General features: G+C 60.7%; 2 protein-coding genes across 5 annotated transcripts in view; both read left to right on the top strand.

Annotated features, from left to right (window-relative positions):
- Positions 1–1829: 1829 nt before the first annotated feature.
- Positions 1830–15831, top strand: TUFT1 (tuftelin 1). 3 transcript variants are annotated; one of them, XM_054806632.1, is made up of 13 exons: positions 1830–1898; positions 6165–6239; positions 6522–6626; positions 7044–7130; positions 9006–9086; positions 9448–9519; positions 10139–10252; positions 11615–11743; positions 12437–12531; positions 13161–13266; positions 13787–13870; positions 14687–14787; positions 15135–15831. In XM_054806632.1, exons 1-13 carry the CDS (start codon positions 1839–1841, stop codon positions 15187–15189), a joined length of 1164 nt encoding a protein of 387 aa, XP_054662607.1. In that variant the 5' UTR covers positions 1830–1838; the 3' UTR covers positions 15190–15831. The 3 variants fall into 3 exon arrangements, with proteins under 3 accessions (XP_054662607.1, XP_054662608.1, XP_054662609.1); XM_054806633.1 differs by lacking the exon at positions 6165–6239 and having other exon boundaries at positions 1835–1898; XM_054806634.1 differs by lacking the exon at positions 9006–9086 and having other exon boundaries at positions 1837–1898.
- Positions 15832–17028: 1197 nt separating this feature from the next.
- The window catches only part of SNX27 (sorting nexin 27), a 29688-nt gene continuing 29011 nt past the window's right edge, over positions 17029–17705 (top strand). For both annotated transcript variants that reach the window (XM_054806009.1, XM_054806010.1), the window contains exon 1: positions 17029–17347. In XM_054806009.1, coding sequence (XP_054661984.1) covers positions 17064–17347 — 284 coding nt within the window. In that variant the 5' untranslated portion in view covers positions 17029–17063. The remainder of the gene's footprint in view (positions 17348–17705) is intronic.

Genomic DNA, 17705 nt, shown 5'->3' on the forward strand with positions numbered 1-17705 from the left:
ATTAGCGCCATTGCGTTGATTGGCAGGTGGTTACCGCAGTTCCCCTCCGTGGCCTCGAGCGAGGCCGAGCTGGCTCCATCCCCAAGCCGGCGCGGGGCTGGGTCGGTCCCTGCTGCCTCGGTTTCCCCTCCCGCGCTCCCGTGATGCTTAACCGGGATGGAGCCAGCGGGAATGGGTGCGGTGACGGCACCGGGGACGGCCCTGTCCCCTCTCCGGTCAGTAGTGGCAGTGTCCCTGCGTCACCACCGCCCAGGGCCGTGCCAGGCTCGGCGTGCCCAGCACCTGGCACTGCACCCACAGCGTCCCCGCTGCGGCTAAACCAGGCCAGCACAACCGGTTCCACCCTCAGCTCCTCCCGGACACGTGTGGCAGAGCCAAGATCAACCACCGTCCCCACCCTGTGCCTCAGTTTCCCCAGTGGCTGCTCGGCCCGACGAGGCAGCAGGGGCCCCGCTGTGCCTCAGTTTCCCCCGTGGGCACTGCAGCGGTTGCTGGGGGACTCAGGGGCCGTTGGGTGCCCAGGGGGAGGAGGCGGCGTCGGCTGCCACGGCTTAGCGCGAGTGAAGTTTGCCGGTCCCCGGCTGTGCCACCAGCAGCCAGCCCCGAGGGAGCGATGTCCTCCGGCCCGCAGCAAATCCCGCTGCCCCAGCCCCCCTGGGACGGGGTGTCCCCACCCCGGGGCTGCAGCGTGGCCCCGGCTCAGCCCCGGTGACCGCACGGGGCTGGAGCGTGTCCCCGGCCGGCAGGGCTGGGGCCTGTGGTGAACCTGAGGCCGGCTGAGCTCATCACACTGGTATGTGGCAATTAGCACCGGGCAGAGAGGAGGCAGCCGGCACACCCAGGCCGCCCGGCACGGCACAGGGACACCTGCCCCGGCGGTGCCCCGGTGCCCGACCCTCCAGCACGGGCGAGGGGCTGCGGCACCCACCGCGCTTGACCCTGGTGTGCAGCCGGTGACCCCGCGGATTTGGGTGGGGGCACCCCCGGCCCCCCCCGCCAGGCTGTGCCGATACCCCGCAGCCAAACATGCCCCAGGCACGGGACGTCCGGCCCTGGCACGGTTTGGGGCACCACGGCGTGATCTGGCACGGCATCCCGCCGCTCGGTGCTGCTGGGCAGGCCCTGGCTTGGCTTGGCAGGGCTTGGCGAGGGTTTGGCACGGGGTGCGGCTCGGCAGCGCTTGTTGTGGCTTGGCACAGCCGTGGCACGGCTCTGGCACGGCTCTGGCACGGCCGTGGCACGGCTCTGGCTCAGCTGTTAGTTCGGCTGGTAGTCTAGCTGTAGTTCAGCTCTGGCTCGGCTGTAGTTCAGCTGTAGTTCGGCTGTAGTTCGGCTGTTGTAGTTCGGCTATAGTTCGGCTGTAGTTCGGCTGTAGTTCGGCTCTGGCTTGGCTGTAGTTCGGCTGTAGTTCGGCTGTTGTAGTTCGGCTATAGTTTGGCTGTAGTTCGGCTGTAGTTCGGCTCCAGTTCTGCTCCAGTTCGGCTGTTGTAGTTCGGCTGTTGTAGTTCGGCTGTTGTAGTTCGGCTCCAGTTCGGCTCCAGTTCGGCTGTTGTAGTTCGGCTATAGTTCGGCTGTAGTTCGGCTGTAGTTCGGCTCTGGCTTGGCTGTAGTTCGGCTGTAGTTCAGCTGTAGTTCGGCTCCAGTTCGGCTCCAGTTCGGCTCCAGTTCGGCTCCCTCCGGCGCAGCATGCCAGGGCGCCGTGGGCGTGGCCGAAGCGGAGGGGCGTGGTCTCCGAGGGGGTGTGTCCACGGCGGGTGGGCGTGTCCCGCGGGCGGGGCGGGGCGGGGCCGTATAAAAGGGGCGGGGGCGGCGGCGCGCCCGGCAGTCGCGGCGGGGCCATGAACGGGCTGCAGGGCTGGTGCGCGGTGCTGGACGTGCGGCCCCACGGCGAGAGCCCGGTGAGCCGCGGCCCTCCGGGACCCTCTGACCCCGCTCCGCGGGGCCGTCCCTCTCCTTCTCCCGGCGCTTCTGGGCGGCGGCTGCTGCCCGCGGGGGCGCCCCGGTGGGGCGGGGGGGGGACCCGGGATGCGCCGTCGGTGCAGCGGGGCTGTGCCCGCCCGGCACCCGGTATGGCTGCTCCGACCTGTCCCGCTGTGCCCGGGCTCGCCCGGCAGCCGTGGGGAGGTTCGGGGGGTTCTGTGGGGGCTCTCCGCCCCAGGGGGTGCTCGGGGGTCTCCCCGCCGCCGGAGTCTGCGGCCGCCCCGTCCCCGCGACCTTCGCTGGGCGCTTGGGTGAACTCAGCTGGGTGGGCGAGGACGGCGGGAGCGCACCGGGGGACGCACCGGGGTTGGTGCTGGGGTCCCACCGTGCCCCGTCGCGCTTATGGGGGGCTCCCGGCTGGCAGGCCGTCCCTGAATAATGGGGGTTTGGGTAACGCACCCTCGAGCGGCTCCCGGGGCCGCGGAGCTGTGGTGCTGGGAGCGGCCGGCAGCGAGGCTGTTTTGGCGCTTGCCTCCCTCAGTTCAGCAGGGCCTGGCGTTTTTCCCTTCCTGGTTGTTGGGTTTTCCCCATCGCCGTCAGTAGCCGGGCCATCGCCGCGAGGACGGGCCCTGGGTGGGGCTGGCAGCACCCCAAAGTCGGCACGGCAGCCGGCGTGGCGCCCCGATTTCCCCACAAAGGGGCAAAGCCGGCGGCGGCGGTCAGCGATTCAGCTTTTTGCTCGGGTTTTGGCAACTGGAGGGATCCCCCGAAGGTGCCGGCGGCGGCAGAAGAACCGCGCCGGTGCTCGGCCGCCTTCCACCGTGCCGCCGGCCGCCCGGCTCCCCGGCCCGAGTCCTGCCGGGTGACTCAGCTCTGAGTCTCCTTAGGAGAGTCCTAATTCCCCGCAGCTTGCCCAGCCTTATAAGGAGCGATTGCAGAGTTGGGCTCGTTTGGCTAATGGGTTATTACGGTGATAAGCGCCTCTGTAACACCGGTGATTCCAAACACCGGAGCTGTTTGCTGCTGATTTTGGTGATACCCTCTGGGTCAGGTCAGGCCTGTTCTTATTTAACAGTCGGGATAGGCGGACGGACGGAGCGCCTTCCCCGTGGTTGCAAAACACCGGCGTCGGGATCGCCGGCTGCGGGTCCTCAGACGGTGCCGCCTCTCCTCCGCCCGGGATGTGGTGGGGATTTGCGTGGTTCCCTGGGAGCAGAGTCGGTGCCTCTCCCTCCAGCCAAGCTTTTCCCAGGTGGGGTTTTTTGGGGCTGGATGATGAAAAATAGACCAAAAGATTTAAAATTGGCTTTGGCATCCCCAAGAGCCCGTCCCTAGTCATCCTAGCTGATACCGCTTGCCGTTGTTTCCCGGGGACCCGGCTCTTGCTGGTGGTTGGACCCAAAGGGCCGCTGGGATTTTGGGAACGCCTCCTCGAAGGGAGCTGGACGGGAGCGCAGCCGTCCTGCCAAAAAGCCTCCAACCGCTGCAGCAGTCCTCAAACCTGGCCGAACTCCCCCGATGGCGGTTAATTCCCGAGGCTGGTAGTAAATGCCATGAATGCGCACTGCTGGGCTGGAGTAGCTCTTGGGGTGCACGGTTGGGGTGTTAAGGAAGCATTTTCTGTACGAGGTGGATTTTTTCCAAGCAGGAGATGAGAGCAAGGCACTCCATTGTCTTCCCAGCGCTGGCCACATTGCAAAACCCTCCTGCCTTCCCCGGAAAATAACAGAGGGGGCCCGAAACCCACTGCCCCCTCTTCTCTGGGGCTGTAAACAGGAGGCAGAGCGGATTTCACACCAGCCAGGAGGTAAAGGAGTGGGGTAGGGGAGTTCCCACGGCTCGGCTCCTCCTGCCCCAGCCAAATTCGGCACCTCGACGGGGGAGGACAGCGGGTACCGGCCGCGGCATCCCTCTGGGTTGCTCCGGCTTTGTGTCGGAGGAGCTGCTTCTCCTGGGAACCTCCCTGGTGCTGACAAGGGGCCAGTGAAGCTTTGGCTGCAGGATGGTAAGAGCAAAGCCCAAAAATAACCGTGCGGGAGCATCACCGGGGACCGGCGGTGCATGAGATGAGGGCCAAATGAAGTGCCTCTTCTCTCCTCCGGCCCCGACCGGGCGCAGCTCAGCACAGCCGAGGTGCTGCAGACAAACAAGCTGGGCAGGGAGGGGTTTGCTTGAGCCCGGCTGTGCCTTCCGCCTCCTGCCTCGGCCTCCTCAATAGCATTCACCGCACCGAAAAAGCTGGTTTTCTCCCCCGGTGGTCCAGCGAGCCTTGCTCAGGCGTCCACGTTGTGTCTCGCCATCCCTCTGTCTCCTCCGTGCCTCCCCGGCGTGGAGGAGGATGGAGACGGCGGAGCCTTCCCCCGCCAGCATTTGCATGGGTGGTTTCCTGGTTGTTTGACCCGAGGTTTGGTAGCGCCGGTGCTGGTGGGGAAGGCACCAGCTGCTCTTCGGTTCCTGCCGCAGCCGGTTTGCAGCAGCTCGATGGCGGGTTGATCCAGGAGCAGGTTTTTTGGGGGTCCGCTGGGACAGAAAGCACCCGCGTGCCAACTCCGGGTAGTTTTGGCTGCGGGGATGGAAATGGGCTGGTGCTTGTTTCTTATCGCACAAAATCTTCCCCGGGCGAGCGATTTCTTTGGCAGCGTCCCACCCTCGCCCGGGCTTGACGGGACGGGGATGGTGGATGCGAGATCCCGACGCTTGTAAACAAAGCTGCGAGTAAGGAGGCGTGAAGGGACTGAGGTGCTGCCATCGCTAGCCACGTCGGGATCTCACCCCCGGCCTTTTCCTGCCTCCCGTTTGCTTTGGGCAGTACGAAGATGATGGACGATGCTTTGTGTGCAGGCGCTGCTGTGAGCCATTTTCCTTGCCGTAAAACCCCGACTGCTTCTTGCATCTTCTCAAAACCACGGGCGCGCTGCATCCGGCTGCTCTAATGGTTATGAAAACATTCCCTGGAGTAAAAGTTGCAGGCGAGTATCTGGTTAAATGATCGGTGCTGCCGAGTGCTAGCAGAGCCCCAGTGAAGTTTCTCTTGGATAATTGTCTCGGGGGGGAGCGAAGGGGTCTGGACGCGCGTTTGAGATCCGTGGGAGGGCTCCTCATTTCCCAGGGAGCCGGGGTTTGTGTGAGCGGCGTATACAAAATATTTTGGAAACAAACAGATGGCTTGTTGAGACTTGGATGGCGAGGAGAGCGCTTGGAAGCGGGGAGGCAAAAATACCTTGACGTTGGTTTTGGAGAGCAGGAGGCTGACGTGGCCGAGGTGTGGCGAGGGGCGGGCGCCTGGCACTGCGCGGGCACCTACCCCGGCTCCGCAGTGCTGCCACTCGAGAGCCCGCTGCCGTGACCGTCGCGCGCCGAGCAGCTCCCACTTTCGGTGTCCGGTTCAAGAAGGTCCATGAGCTGTCCGGGTGCCGACGAGGTCTGTCTGGGACAGGGGGGCTGTGCTGTGCCGTGGGTGTGCGGTGCTGGCATCAAGCTGTGGACAGAGAGCAGGCAACCCCATGGAGCGTCTTGGGCGTCCGTGTGCTGCTTCAGGGCTGTTTATAGGCTCCAGGCATCTCCCCGAAAGCTTTGCACGGTGCTGGATGCGGCTGAACCGCCTCTTTGGCGGGTGGCACTGGTAGGAAGGCTTTGGGTGAGGAGTTAAGCCACGAAGGCAAACCGGGTCCTGGCCAGAGCCTGTGTGGATGCTTGTGGCCACGAGCCAGGGAGCGCCCTGCCGCCGGTCTCGCTGGCTGCTGCCGAGCCGGGGCTGTGCCGAGCCGGGGCTGTGCCGAGCCGGGGCTGTCATGGTAGGGCAGGGAGAAGGGTGAATCTGGCAAGGTCCTGGCACGCGAGCTGGCAAGGTCTCCTTTCCCCTTCTCCGGGGCTGCGGCCCAGCACCGTGCATTGGCACTGCCGTAGCCGGCTGCCGTGATGGATGGTGGCCGTGACTCCTGGCAGAGGAGGGCATGCACGGAAACGAGCCCAGCGATCGCTTCTCCAGCCCGTCTGCATTACCTCGCCTTGGCTGGGCCACGGCTCCTCCAAGCCCCGATGGATTTGATAAATGTAGCCATCGTGCGCTCGCTATTACTCATTTTAATCCCAGCGTTACTTCGCAGGCTGCAGCTCAAACCGAGGGGGAAGGCAGCTTGTCACCACGTCTGCAGCGATGCTGACCCGGCTCTTGGCTCCTGCCGTAGCTGGATGTAAAAAGACTTTCAGGGAGTTCTAAAACTAAAACCTGCCTCTTGTTTTAGGAGAGCGTGAAGGTGCTGCGGCTTACTCTGCCGAATGACCTCCCGGGCGACAGGCGCGAGCAGGTGAAGCAGAAGGTGCGTCTCCCCCGCAGTTCAGTTTGGAGTTGAAAATACAAGTTTGTGAGTTAGTTTAGGGAGAGAGGGAACAGGCATTTGGGGGAGGATCGGTCGCTTTGTGCTTCATGAACTAGAAAATTCACCTCCTGGTCTGTTAGATGCTTCGGTGCCAGTTCCCGAGGCCATGCTCAGCACTGCCTTCCTCTGTGAAAGTGCACGATGCTCATTTGACTGGAGCCGGGCAAACCGTTCCAGCCAGTCTCGCCTCTCTGAAAGCCCTGCCGCTTCTGTCTCTTGCAGCCGGTGGGAAAAGCCTTTGCCATGGTGGCCAACAGATCCAGCAACGGTCACTCCCTGGCCTCCGAATGCATCAAGTCCAACGACGGCGATGAGGAGATCATCAAGGTACAGCCGCTGGCTCCCCGGCTTTGTTGCAAAGCGATCTCGTTTAATAAGTGGGGCTGGAAAAAAGGTTTTATCTGAAGCTACGCTGGCAAAAAGCTCCCTGGTGTAGCTCCTGATGGTGCAGGCAGGAGGCTTGGTGCGGCACTACTGGCTGGCAGCACCAGCGCGGTGGGCTTCCCCGGTGTTGGGGGGATGCAGCGAGAAGCCGGGGCAGCCGTGGTGGGTCTGCACAATGGGGGTCATGCAGGAGGAGAAGCCGCTTTGGAAGAAGAAAAAAAAAAAGCTGGGGAAGGTTAACCGCAAAGGGGAAACCTGCGGGTGTTGTGGCTCGGGAAGCGGTGATGTCCTGGTCCCCGCGGAGTTGGGCTGGCTGGAGTCGGGACGGTCTGACCTGCGGCCACTGTCTCTCCGGGGCAGGTTTACCTGAAGGCGCGGGCCGAGGGCAGCGTGAACCACGAGGAGCACGTCAACCAGCTGAAAAGCGAAGTTCGTTACATTCAAGAGGTAGTTAATGTCCGCGAGGGGGGGGCTCTGGCTTGCGTGCCTCTGCCTGAGCGCGCGGGGGCTTGCAGCGAGGGTCCGGGGCGCTCTGCTTCCCCCGGGGGGGTTTCACGCGAGCGGGCGGCAATGCCCGTGCCGGCTGTGGCACTCGAGCCCCGGCTGAGCCCCAACCACTCTGGCAAACTGGCAGTGGAGCTGAACTCTCCAGTTTGTTGACTTGCCTGTACAGGGCAGTAGTCTAATCAAGCGCCATAAATTAATTCAGCCTGACTAATTGCTCTGCTATATGGACTGAATTTGAAGAGAATTGCGTGATGACTTTCCCCCAAGGCTGTCCCCTGCATGCCTGGGTGCGGCACAACCGGAGCCTCTTGTTAAAAGGCAGTTTCTTTGGTATGTCTCATCTCCCAAAGTAAACTGGATGATGAGGCTCTCAGAAGATTAACCCTTCCCTCTGCTCCTGGTGGGGATGTTATTTCTGGAGAGCTGGTTGCAAGGCACGGAAGCGGTTGCGTGCATGTTCTGGTCTGGGCTGCTTGGCCTGAAAAAAAAAAAAAAGAGATAAAAAGGGAAAAAAAATAAATTTGGGTTTGCTTTCATGGGGGAGTTTGTGCTGGGTGCTGGCCTCGGGGAGCAGCGAGGGGCAGACCTGGTAGGGCGGCCTCCAGGTCTTTTACGTCATCCTTCTGACTCCTCTGCCAAAATGCATGTTTTATCCCCCCACCCCCCCGAAAGAAAACAGCCTGCTCCCGCTGCCTCCTGCCTGCAACCCAGACCTGCCTGGCTCCTGCCTGCCCAGGGCTGCAGCGCTCCGGGGGTGTTGCTCACCCCTGACCTTCTCGCAGCCACCCAGATACCGCAGTTTTTGTGCGTGATCCTTCCCACTCCTGGGGCTTCGACTTCAGCTCTTCTGATCTGAGCTTTCCCGTAGCTCCCCGCAGCTGGAGACAGGAGTCGGGTTTTAAAAGGGCCCCTTGGCAATAGTCGAGCGGGACTTAGACCTTGTCTGGCCGCAGAGGCTCTGCCTAGCCCTATCAGAATAGCTGAAGCAGCATAACCGTGCAGCACGACTTAATCCTGTATGTGAAAACCAGAGAATAAGCTAAACCAGTAAGTCATGGTGGCGGTACCAGTCTGTCCGCATCCAAGAGAAGTGCCCTGCGCTGGGTCATGGTGTAAAAACCTCAGGGATGTCTTGATCCAGCTGGATCCAAGCCATGGATCGCTGTCCTTGGGATAAGGGTTTGGTCGCTGACCCGAGAGCCGCACGTCGTGCTCGCGCCTCGTCCCTTGTCCTGCCGCTGCCCGCTCTCCGGCAAACTGCCTTGCCCCAGTCACCTCGGGCATCTAAAATCAAGGGGTAGGGATGAAGCCACACTGTTAATGCTTTGAGAAAGCTTTTCTTTGAAAAGCGTTGGGGCAGCGTTTGCTGTAAAAGCCTGTAAATCATTCCTCTGGCTCACTCGCTCTGACTAATTCGAGTAGCTGCAAGTCAAGACTGTACTTGTCGGCGTCCTGCAGCGCGGCAGAGAGGGAGCTGGGGAACAGCAAGGGTCTTCTCAGCACTTCAAAGGTGAACTCGATGACCAATGCATGAAAAATCAGTGGTATCTCCAGATTGTTGCTTTTTTTTGCTTTTTATTTCTTTTTTCTTCCCATGACCATGTGGGACAGCTGCCTCGCAAAGATCCCATCTGCCAGAGACGGTGCTGCTTGCAGGCAGGGCTGTAGTAAAACCAGAGGGTCAGGCTGGCAGAGAAGCCATCGATTGCGTACCGGCGCAGGGCATCGTAGCAGCCACCGCGCCTTTGTTTGATTTCTGTTGGGCTGAGTGACACTGTCCATGCAGATCGAGCTAAATTGACTTGCCTTTGCCAGGCTAGAAGTTCTTTGAAGAAGCTGCGGGAAGACTTAAGTAGTAAACTTGAGAACAGACAAGGAGATAAACAGCATGCACAGGTAACGGGAGCATTTCTCGGGCGTTAAATGGCATTGACTGATTAAAAAGATGTCATCTTCGGGTCCGGAAAATGATAGAAGGGGCCTTAAAGATCGAGGCGCTTGTGGCAAACGAAAGCCACGTTGGCACCGTTTACAGGCAAAATTCGAAACTTTGCACAAGCACGTAACGAGGAGTCAGTAAGCAAAGCGCGTTGGCTGGCCAAATGCACCATTGCATGTTCGTTTGCGGGGAAAAACCCCTCGGTCTCAAGTGGCTGCGGTGCCCCAGAGCTAGCTGTCTGCATGCGACTGTGCTCTCGCGCGAGCGACTGTGCCGGCCGGCCTTGCATCCCTGTCTGTCTGTCCTTTGCTTACACAGGTCATGCTGGAAAAGCAGAACGGGAGCTGGCTGTACCCCGAGAGGCTGCGAGCCGATTCCTGGGAGGACCAGGTATGGGGCTAAAGAGGGGGATTTCAGCGCTGTGGGAAGAAATGCCAGGTTTAGTTTGAGATTTTCCTCCCAGCAGGTAACTTTGAACCCGTTCAGCACACGACCGGGCGCTCCTGCAGCAAACTCGAGTCTTTTTATCAGGGTCAGATCAGAAACAGAGCACGGCTCTGTTAGAGCAATAAAAACATGCATAATGGGCTGTTAAAGCTCTGCACAGGAGAGGTTTTTAGCAGGAGGGGGAACAGGCGTCTTCAGCTGGTAAATACTTCTCCAGCTTTTTGTCTTTCCTCTGGCTGGGGCAGAGGCTCTGGGCTGGGCTTTCGGGCTGGGTTGCTGTGGACCTGGTTCACGTTGCGGGGTTTCAGGTTGCCCAAGCGCGGATGAGGATGGCATCCTGCAAACAGGGCTTGGAAGGCAACCAAAGGATACCGTGCATGTTATTTTGAGGGCTGGAAGCTGTCGCTCCAGCGTGGGAGGCGAGGACAGGAGCGCCTTTATTTTTTTCAAGCTGAGAAGTGATGTTACCAGGCTTTGTCACCAACAGCGCTGCCCACGTTGGGGCGGAGGGCTCCTTTGATACCTCCCGACTGCTCATCCTGTCCTGTTACCGTCTCCGCAGGAGGAGGACTGCTCAGGTGAAGACGTAGAAAAGATCCGACAGACGGCAAAGAGGCTGTTCGCGAAGCTGCAGGAGGCTGAAAAGCGCCATCAGTTGGAAAAGCAAGCTTTTGAGGTGACTACGCTGCGCACTTCTCTGCTGGGAAAGCATGGGTTTTATTTTACTTGGGGTTTTTTTTTCCTTTTTGGAAGTCTGAGGAGCTGCATGGGCACGTGAGTTTGGGCTGCCGGAGGTGTCTGGCTTCTCCTCGCAGAGCAGCGGGCACAGTGCATGGTTAAAATACACCGGGGAGTCCAGACCTGGCCTAACCCCAGCAAACTGCCTTCCTGCTTGCCCAGATGAGTCTGAAGACCCAAACGCTTTCCCAGTTAAAAATCACATAAAACAGAAGCGTCAGCCAGTTGGAAGGCGATCCCCCCCAAACTCTGCTGAGCCTTTCCGACCGTAGCCAGGCGAGAGGGGTGTTTTGTGGGGTCCCCAGCCACGGTGCTGGGCTGCTGCGGCCGTGCTGGCTGGCGTGGTGTCTCGGAGCTCAGCCTCCTCATCTGCGGGGCCGTTTGCCGAGAGAGGGGTGAGCCAAAAGAGCGGGGGTCTCCTTGGCTTCTGCCCGCCGAGCGGTGCTGACGAAGCTGCCGCCTTCGCTTTCCTCCCACAGCCCTGGTGGTTAATGGTCCCCTTGGGTTTGTTTTCTGGTGACTGCTCATGTCCCGGATGGGCTGGGCCTGTCCACGTCACCCCGCAGTGCTGGTGGCAGCGGTGACATCCCGGCTCGCATCCTGTCCCGCAGACCAAACTGGTCCCGGCCAGCCTGGAGCGTTCCTCATGGCGGGATGGGGGACAGCGTCCGCTGGGGAAGTGGGTTTGAGCGACAACCGCTTCCTCCGGCACCGGGACGTCTGCCTGCCCACAGTGGTGGCACGTGCCCCAAGGACGCCTGTCCTTGCGCGTCAGAAGTCGCGTGGTTCGGTGGCATTTTGGGGTCTTTGGTCAGCTGTGACGTTGACCGCGGGTTCTGGGAGTTCCGGCAGCTGTTGATCCCACCAGCGCTGCCCAGATGTTCTCAGTGTGCCTTGTTGTCTGGGCCTGCTCTCCAGCTGTCGTGGGGACCCACGGGGACACCCTTGTCCCTCTCGGCTCCTGCCGTGGGTGCAGGCATGGGGCTGGCTGCCGAGCTCGGTTCCTCGGGCAGCCCCAGAGCGTGTGTGGCTGAGAACGAACATGTCTCTCGCGTTTGAGGAGCCTTTATTGCTACAGCATTTAGGCGCTCTCTCCTTTGAAGTGCTTTGAAGCCGGGGAGCTTTCTGAAGAAGCTCTTCTCTCTGAAGCACGCCGGGCTGCTTGCTGAGACGCCCGACTGCCTTCAGCAAAATCTGCCTGCCAAGGCTTCCAGTACCGGTGCGGCTCCAAAACGTTGCTCGGGAGAAGGGCTCCGGTGGCGTGAGGGTCGGCGGTAAAGGCGTCTCCTCTTGTTTGCAGAGGACGGTCTCGCAGTACCAGGAGGAAGCGGAGCAGACGAGCTCTGCCCTGCGCAGAGCGGAGAAGAGCGTGGTGGAGAAGGAGGTGCAGGTGGATGAGCTGCAGAGACTCCTGGCAGGGATGGAGAAGGTACCGGCCCTGAAGCTGTGGTGGGATTAGTGGAGCTGCCTGGTCCCGCTCTGCTGCGGGGGGAATCGGCAAGCCCAGTGGTGATGAGTTTGGCAGTGCTCAGCACCCACTGTGCGTAGGGTTTGACTGGGGAGGTTTAGCCCGAAAGCGTCGGGCAAAGCCAGCCGCTGGGAACGGCTGAGAATGGAGCGTTGCTGATCTAGACTTGCGTTGCTCAGGTCTAGAAGATCTGGTCGGTCTGTGCAAACTCTTCCAGGTATCCTGAAAACGAGCGCTCAGTCTAGACAGCCGCCCGGTTCTTCTTCTCATGGGGGCACTAGCACAACCTCCGGCCTTGATTATTTTATGTTTTTTCCTGCTGCGGTCTGCTCGCAATACTCTTAAAGCCATAAACGTAACAGTGCAGTGTGAGCGTGAAGTGGGGAAGGAGCCGGGTTGGTGCCTCGCCTGTAACCTAGGGGGAAAGGAGCGGGACGTCTGCCGTCGGTCATCTCTGCGGCTGCCCGCGTCTGTCTGTCTCTCGCATGTAAATTTAGCGCTTGTGAAAACAACCCGCAGATTGAGCGGGGAGGCTGAGCTGAGCCTGCCTGGGCTCCCTGGGCGTTTGTAGCTCACCGCTGTGCAGCGCAGGCCAAGGAGCATGTGTTGCGACTTGTTTCCGTGCGTGTAACTCGGCCTCTCGCTCTGCCGCAGGAGCACAGGAGTTTGCTGCTGAAGATGAAAGAAGGCGAAGCAGAGCTGGCGAGGCTGAGAAGCGTGGAAGGCGACAAGCTCGCCGAACAAGACCGGTGAGGCTTGGCCTCCGGCACGGCTGCCAACTCCAGAGCAAGCCCACGCCGCTGGGTCGGGGTGTCAGCTCGCTGGGGCATGACTGCACATTCCTGCGAAGGGCGTGCTTGCTCTCTGGCTTGCAAAACAGCACCCTACTCCCAGGAGCTGACTAATCCCCAAATACCTCCTGCAGTTTTGCTTTGCTCCGAGAGATCCGGAGCTCCGGAGCCGGGCTGCCCGGAGACCTCTAGCGGCCCCGCTGCAGGCTGGGAGCTCGGGGCAGGTCCTAGGGAGCCTCCGGAGCAGCCGATTCTCCCCGTCGTGTCGGATTCGTTCCGCCCAGCCGGTATCCTTGTGCTCCAGGGGCTAATTGGCGATGGCTTGTTTCTGGAAGGCCTTGTTTGTGGCCTGACTCTTCCTGATGTTCCTGTGTCCCTGCAGTCTGTGGTTGCTAGTCTTTGTGGCTCCTGCTTGAATAGGTTTTGTCTCTGCCTCTCCTTACCTCGTCTAGTCAAAGTATTTCAACTTTGTGCGGCTGCAGAGGAGACCTGGCTGACAAAAGCTGCTCTGGGCAGAGCTGGGTGGGTGCCCCCTTTCTGGGAAGCCATCCGACGGCTCCTGGACTCTCGTCCTCTCCTTTTCGCAGGTCAGCCCAGCTGGAGAAGGAGGTGGCCATGCTGCGGGAGAAGATACACCATCTGGACGACATGCTGAAAAGCCAGCAACGCAAAGTCCGGCAGATGATCGAGCAGGTGAGAGGATGCAGGGCTGGGGTGGGAGGGAGGAGGCGGCAGAGCCTGGGAGGGCTCAAGAGAGCTTTAAAAAAAAAAAATAGGAGAAAGGAGAAAAAAATTAAATCTCTTCAGCTGCTGAGAAGCAAAGAACTGCTGGTTTGTGGGGCTGAGTCCCTTTGCAAACCAAAGGCAGCCCAGAGCCCTGTCCTGCAGCTGACCCCGGTGTGACAGCCCAAGGGGGAAGGTAATAAAAGGAGTGAAAAAGTAGCAGAAAAGGAGCAAAAAAGGAGTGCTGTGCACCCAGCATGGCCTGCTGAAAGAGTTAAATCATCTCAAACTGTGTGAGCGGAGGCTCCTTCACCTAGGGCTTAATTCGCAGACTTAATTTGAGGCTTTTTTTGATTGGTTTTTATGCAGACCTTGGAGTTAACGTTGTGGCTGTTCACAGGCAGAATAAGCTGCCCTCCTCCCTAGACGTGCCCCCAGCCCAGCCGTACGCGAGAGGGATTTTCAGCTGCCGTGAACTTTTCTCTTACAGCTCCAGAACTCCAAAACGGTGATTCAGGCCAAAGATGCCGTGATCCAGGAGCTGAAGGAGAGAGTGGCTTACCTGGAGGCTGAGGTATGTCTTAGCAGGGCTGTTTCGGGGGTTGCACGGGGTCTGTTCCGAGCTCAGACCCTCTCCTTGAAGCCCCCCGGCATGACTGGTTTGTGCACGCCTGCGGGTCGTGGCTGGGCTCCCTCGCGGCGATGAGCTTCGCTCTGGGCAGAGTGGCTGGCAGCAAAGTCCTTCCTCGGCACTGACACCTGCCTCGCGTAGGAAAACGTGCCCTCCGCAGCCCCAAGGGCTGTGCTGGTTCCCTGAGCTGGTGGTGATGGTTTCCAGTGCAGCCGGGGTTGCCGGAGCAGCTGTGAACTCAAGCAGAGTCCAAAATAATCTCATCAAGCACACTTCTCTGGCAGCAGAACCCTTCTTGCTTACAAAACTGCTGCTGAGCGCGTGCACGTCAGAAATTAAAATTGCATTCCAGCCTCTAGGATTGTAACAAGTGTCAAACCTCTCTCCTTTTTTGGATAAAAACTGAGCCTGCATCGGTGCTTGTAGTATTTCCTTCCCTCCTCGGTGACTTATTTTGCTAATTTCTGCGTGGGGACAGTGTGTGTGAGCACAGCCAGCCATGAACCCTGGCGGAAAACATCCAGCGAGGGAGATTGTGTGCCGGTGGGTCTCCGTGTTGGGGGTTCGGCGGGACTTACAAACCATCCCGGCTGCCCTTTGGCAAGCAGTCCCTGTGTAGGGCTGGATTTCATTTCCCTCAAGAAAAAGCTACCCCGTTGTGAGAGATTTTACAGGAGCGTTCCTCGGCAAGCAGCCCATGTCCCTGTAGCCCGCCCGTCCCCAGCTCCCTGTCGCTAACCGCGGCTCCATCTCTTGCAGAATCTGGAGATGCATGACCGCATAGAGCACTTGATCGAGAAGCAAGTCAGTCGGGGCGGCCACAGCTCCAGAGCACGCTCTAAGTCGGAGTACGTGAGCAGGTACGTGGGGAGCGCGTACCCTCCAGCGATGGCGGGAGCCTGCCCGGCCGCTCAGCGGCTTCATCTGCAGATCTGCGTCTTACCTGGGGTGGTGGGAGCTGTGGGCCGGGAGATGATGCTGGAGTCGGGGATGCTCCTGTGGGAGCAGACTATTTTTTTTTTTTGCTTTGCAGAGGTTTCCATTGCTGCCTGCCTTCCTCAGGAGTACAGGGGAGCAGAGGGCCCTCCTGTGGGCAGTTTTGGGGGGAGCCAGCACCGACCAGGGCTGGGGCAGGGCCTCTCCTGCAGCTTTTCCCCTCAAACCCCATCCAGCTGGTCTGGCTGAACAAACCCTTTCTCTCTTGCAGCAAAAGACTGACGGGCCCCAAGCCGCTGCCTCTCATTCGAGTAGTGGAAACATGAGTTTCGAGGGCTGGTTCGAGCTGAAGACTCTCCCCTTGTTATCGTTGACTGGATTTCCCTGCTTGACTGCCATCCTCTGGCCTCTGTGCTCCCGGAGTCTCCCTGGAGCCGTCGGCGGAGGGCCGTGCCCTGGAGAACTGTGGCAGCCGAGGACAGACGTAGCCGGGGCGGTCCTGGCAGAGGAAGGAGGTTTGCGAAGCGTCCACGCTGCTGTCCCCACTGGGTCCCAAGGTCACACGGATGCCGGTTTGGAGGGCTGGGACCAGCCGGTCCCGGCATGGACACGGTGGCTCTCTGGCCGGAGAGCTGGGCTCGCTTTCCCTGGTCAGTCCTGGGTTTGCTGGGGTTGCTCTGCGAGGGCAGCCTTCGCTTCTGAAGGGCCTCGTCCAAACAGAGCTCCCCCTTCACCTTGCAGCTTGCCGACGTGGACTTGGGGTTTAACCTTTTTTGGTTAAAAATTTAAAAAAAAAAAAATACATATTCACTCTTACAAAGAAAGAAAGAAATCCTATTCAAACTGGAACTCCTTCCTACAGCAAAGCCCAATGCGTGACAAGTTGGGAGCCTCCACCTCCAATCTCCAGCACACATCTGGCTGCTCCGGACTTGGCAAAGCCTCACATGGCCAAAAAAAAAAATAAATCAGTGTATCACCATGCTTTTCCTAAGAGCGTAGAGAAATTGTACCCAATGTACATGTAGTGTTTGAACCCAGAGGCTGTCTGGTCTGTTACCTGTATTTATTTCAATAAATTATTGGTGTCTTCCAACGATGCGGTGACAGGCATGATTGCTGCTGTCCACCTCCACGGGAGCACAGTTGAGGACTGCCTGTCCCATGTTTGAACTGGAAAACACCAACCGGCTTCCTCGGGGCTTCCCCGGTGGCTGGTGTGTGCCCGTGCTCGGGAAAGGAGCTTGGGTACAGCTAGAGGAAGGTCGTTGGCATTTGTACTGAGCATGTTAATACAGAAATACACGTGCCTTAATCCCTCTGACTGTAGTGGACTGAATAGCTGGGACCAGTGGAAACGTGCTGGGGGGTGGGTTGGGCTGTGCTGGCCCTGTGTGCTGCCTTTTCTGCCTTTTTTCTTGCTTTTTTTTTTTTTTTTTTTCCCTGTCCTGCGCTCCCCTGGAGCAAGCCGATGCTGTGTCCTGTGCTGGTGAATGCCGGCTGCTCTGCAGTGGAATTAAATTAATTGCTCTCTCCACGCAGCCCGTCCCCAGCGCCTGGGGGAAGGAGGGCGGCCGTCTCGCGTTGAGGTGCGGCTCCTTGATGCGGAACCAGAGCTGCTCCCCTTCTGCCAGCCCCACAGCGCATCTCCCTGCCAGCAGCCAGGTTCTGGCCTGGGGCGGTTTGGTGCCTCCCAGGTGCTCCCGCTCCACGCGTGGCCTGTGCCACCCCCTCCGTGGCGGCCAGCGTCCCTGCCGTGAGGGAAGGGGGTCTCAGAGCGCGCGGGCCTGCTGCGGTGCGTGGCCTCCCTGGGCGCGGGGGCGTTCCCCTCAGACCCCCGGGCCCGGTGGTGAGGTCTGGCCCAAGCCAGCCCCCGGCCCTGTGGTAAGGCTTCTCTGCCACTTGTTGCCTTATGAGGCAGTGTGACATCACGGCAGTGACATCACGGTACAGCGTTCGACACTCGCACACCCGCCGTTGCCATGGCGACAGCGGAGGCGCGGCACTACAACTCCCATCAGGCCTCGCTCCCGCCGTGCCGGACTACATTTCCCAGCGCCCTCCGCGCCCCCGGAGTGTGTGTGGGGGTGTGCGGGACTACATTTCCCGTCGTCCCTTTCAAAGGCGGAGTGGGCGGGGCCTTACGGTGGCCGGCGCGGCGGCGGTCGCGTGACGGGCCGGCCGGGCGCTCCTCGCCAAGATGGCGGACGAGGAGGGCGAAGGGCTGCCGCGCTCGGCGGCCGCGCCGCACCGGAACGGCGGCGGTGAGGGGGCCCCGGCGGGGCCGGGCGGCCCCCGTGTAGTCCGCATCGTCAAGTCGGAGTCCGGTTACGGCTTTAACGTACGCGGTCAAGTGAGCGAGGGTGGCCAGCTACGGAGCATCAACGGCGAGCTCTACGCCCCGCTGCAGCATGTCAGCGCCGTGTTAGGCGGCGGGGCGGCCGACCGCGCCGGGGTGCGCAAGGGGGACCGCATCCTGGAGGTGTGAGTACGGGGGGGCCGCCGCCCCGCTGCCGCCCTTGCCCTGCCCGGCGTGGGGGGCTGCCCGCCCCCGCCCCGCTGCCGCCCCCTCCGCTGCGGGAGGGCTGGGGCTGGGGCTGGGGGGGGATCCCCTCCCGCTGGGGGGGTCCCCAGGGGGCTGAGCCTGGCTGGGGGCTCGGGGCGTCCTTATCGCGGGGGGGACTGAGCCTGGGGAGGGGGCTGAGCCTGGGGGGGTAGGCTGGCTTCCCCTCACTGGGGCGGGGGGGGGCGGCTGGACCTCCCCGGGGGCTTTGGGGGGACCCCCAGGGAGGTTTCTGTGGGGAGCTGCGTTGTCTGCCCGGATGCTTTGGGGGGGGCCCCT

The sequence above is a fragment of the Grus americana genome, chromosome 29 (assembly GCF_028858705.1).
Source record: "Grus americana isolate bGruAme1 chromosome 29, bGruAme1.mat, whole genome shotgun sequence".
NCBI lineage: Eukaryota > Metazoa > Chordata > Aves > Gruiformes > Gruidae > Grus > Grus americana.

Excerpts from the sequence above, each read along its gene's own strand:
- TUFT1 (XM_054806632.1), top strand. The coding sequence starts at position 1,839 with ATGAACGGGCTGCAGGGCTGGTGCGCGGTGCTGGACGTGCGGCCCCAC. Across the intron at positions 9,520-10,138 it reads CCGATTCCTGGGAGGACCAG|GAGGAGGACTGCTCAGGTGA; the intron begins GTATGGGGCTAA and ends CCGTCTCCGCAG. Across the intron at positions 10,253-11,614 it reads TGGAAAAGCAAGCTTTTGAG|AGGACGGTCTCGCAGTACCA; the intron begins GTGACTACGCTG and ends TCTTGTTTGCAG.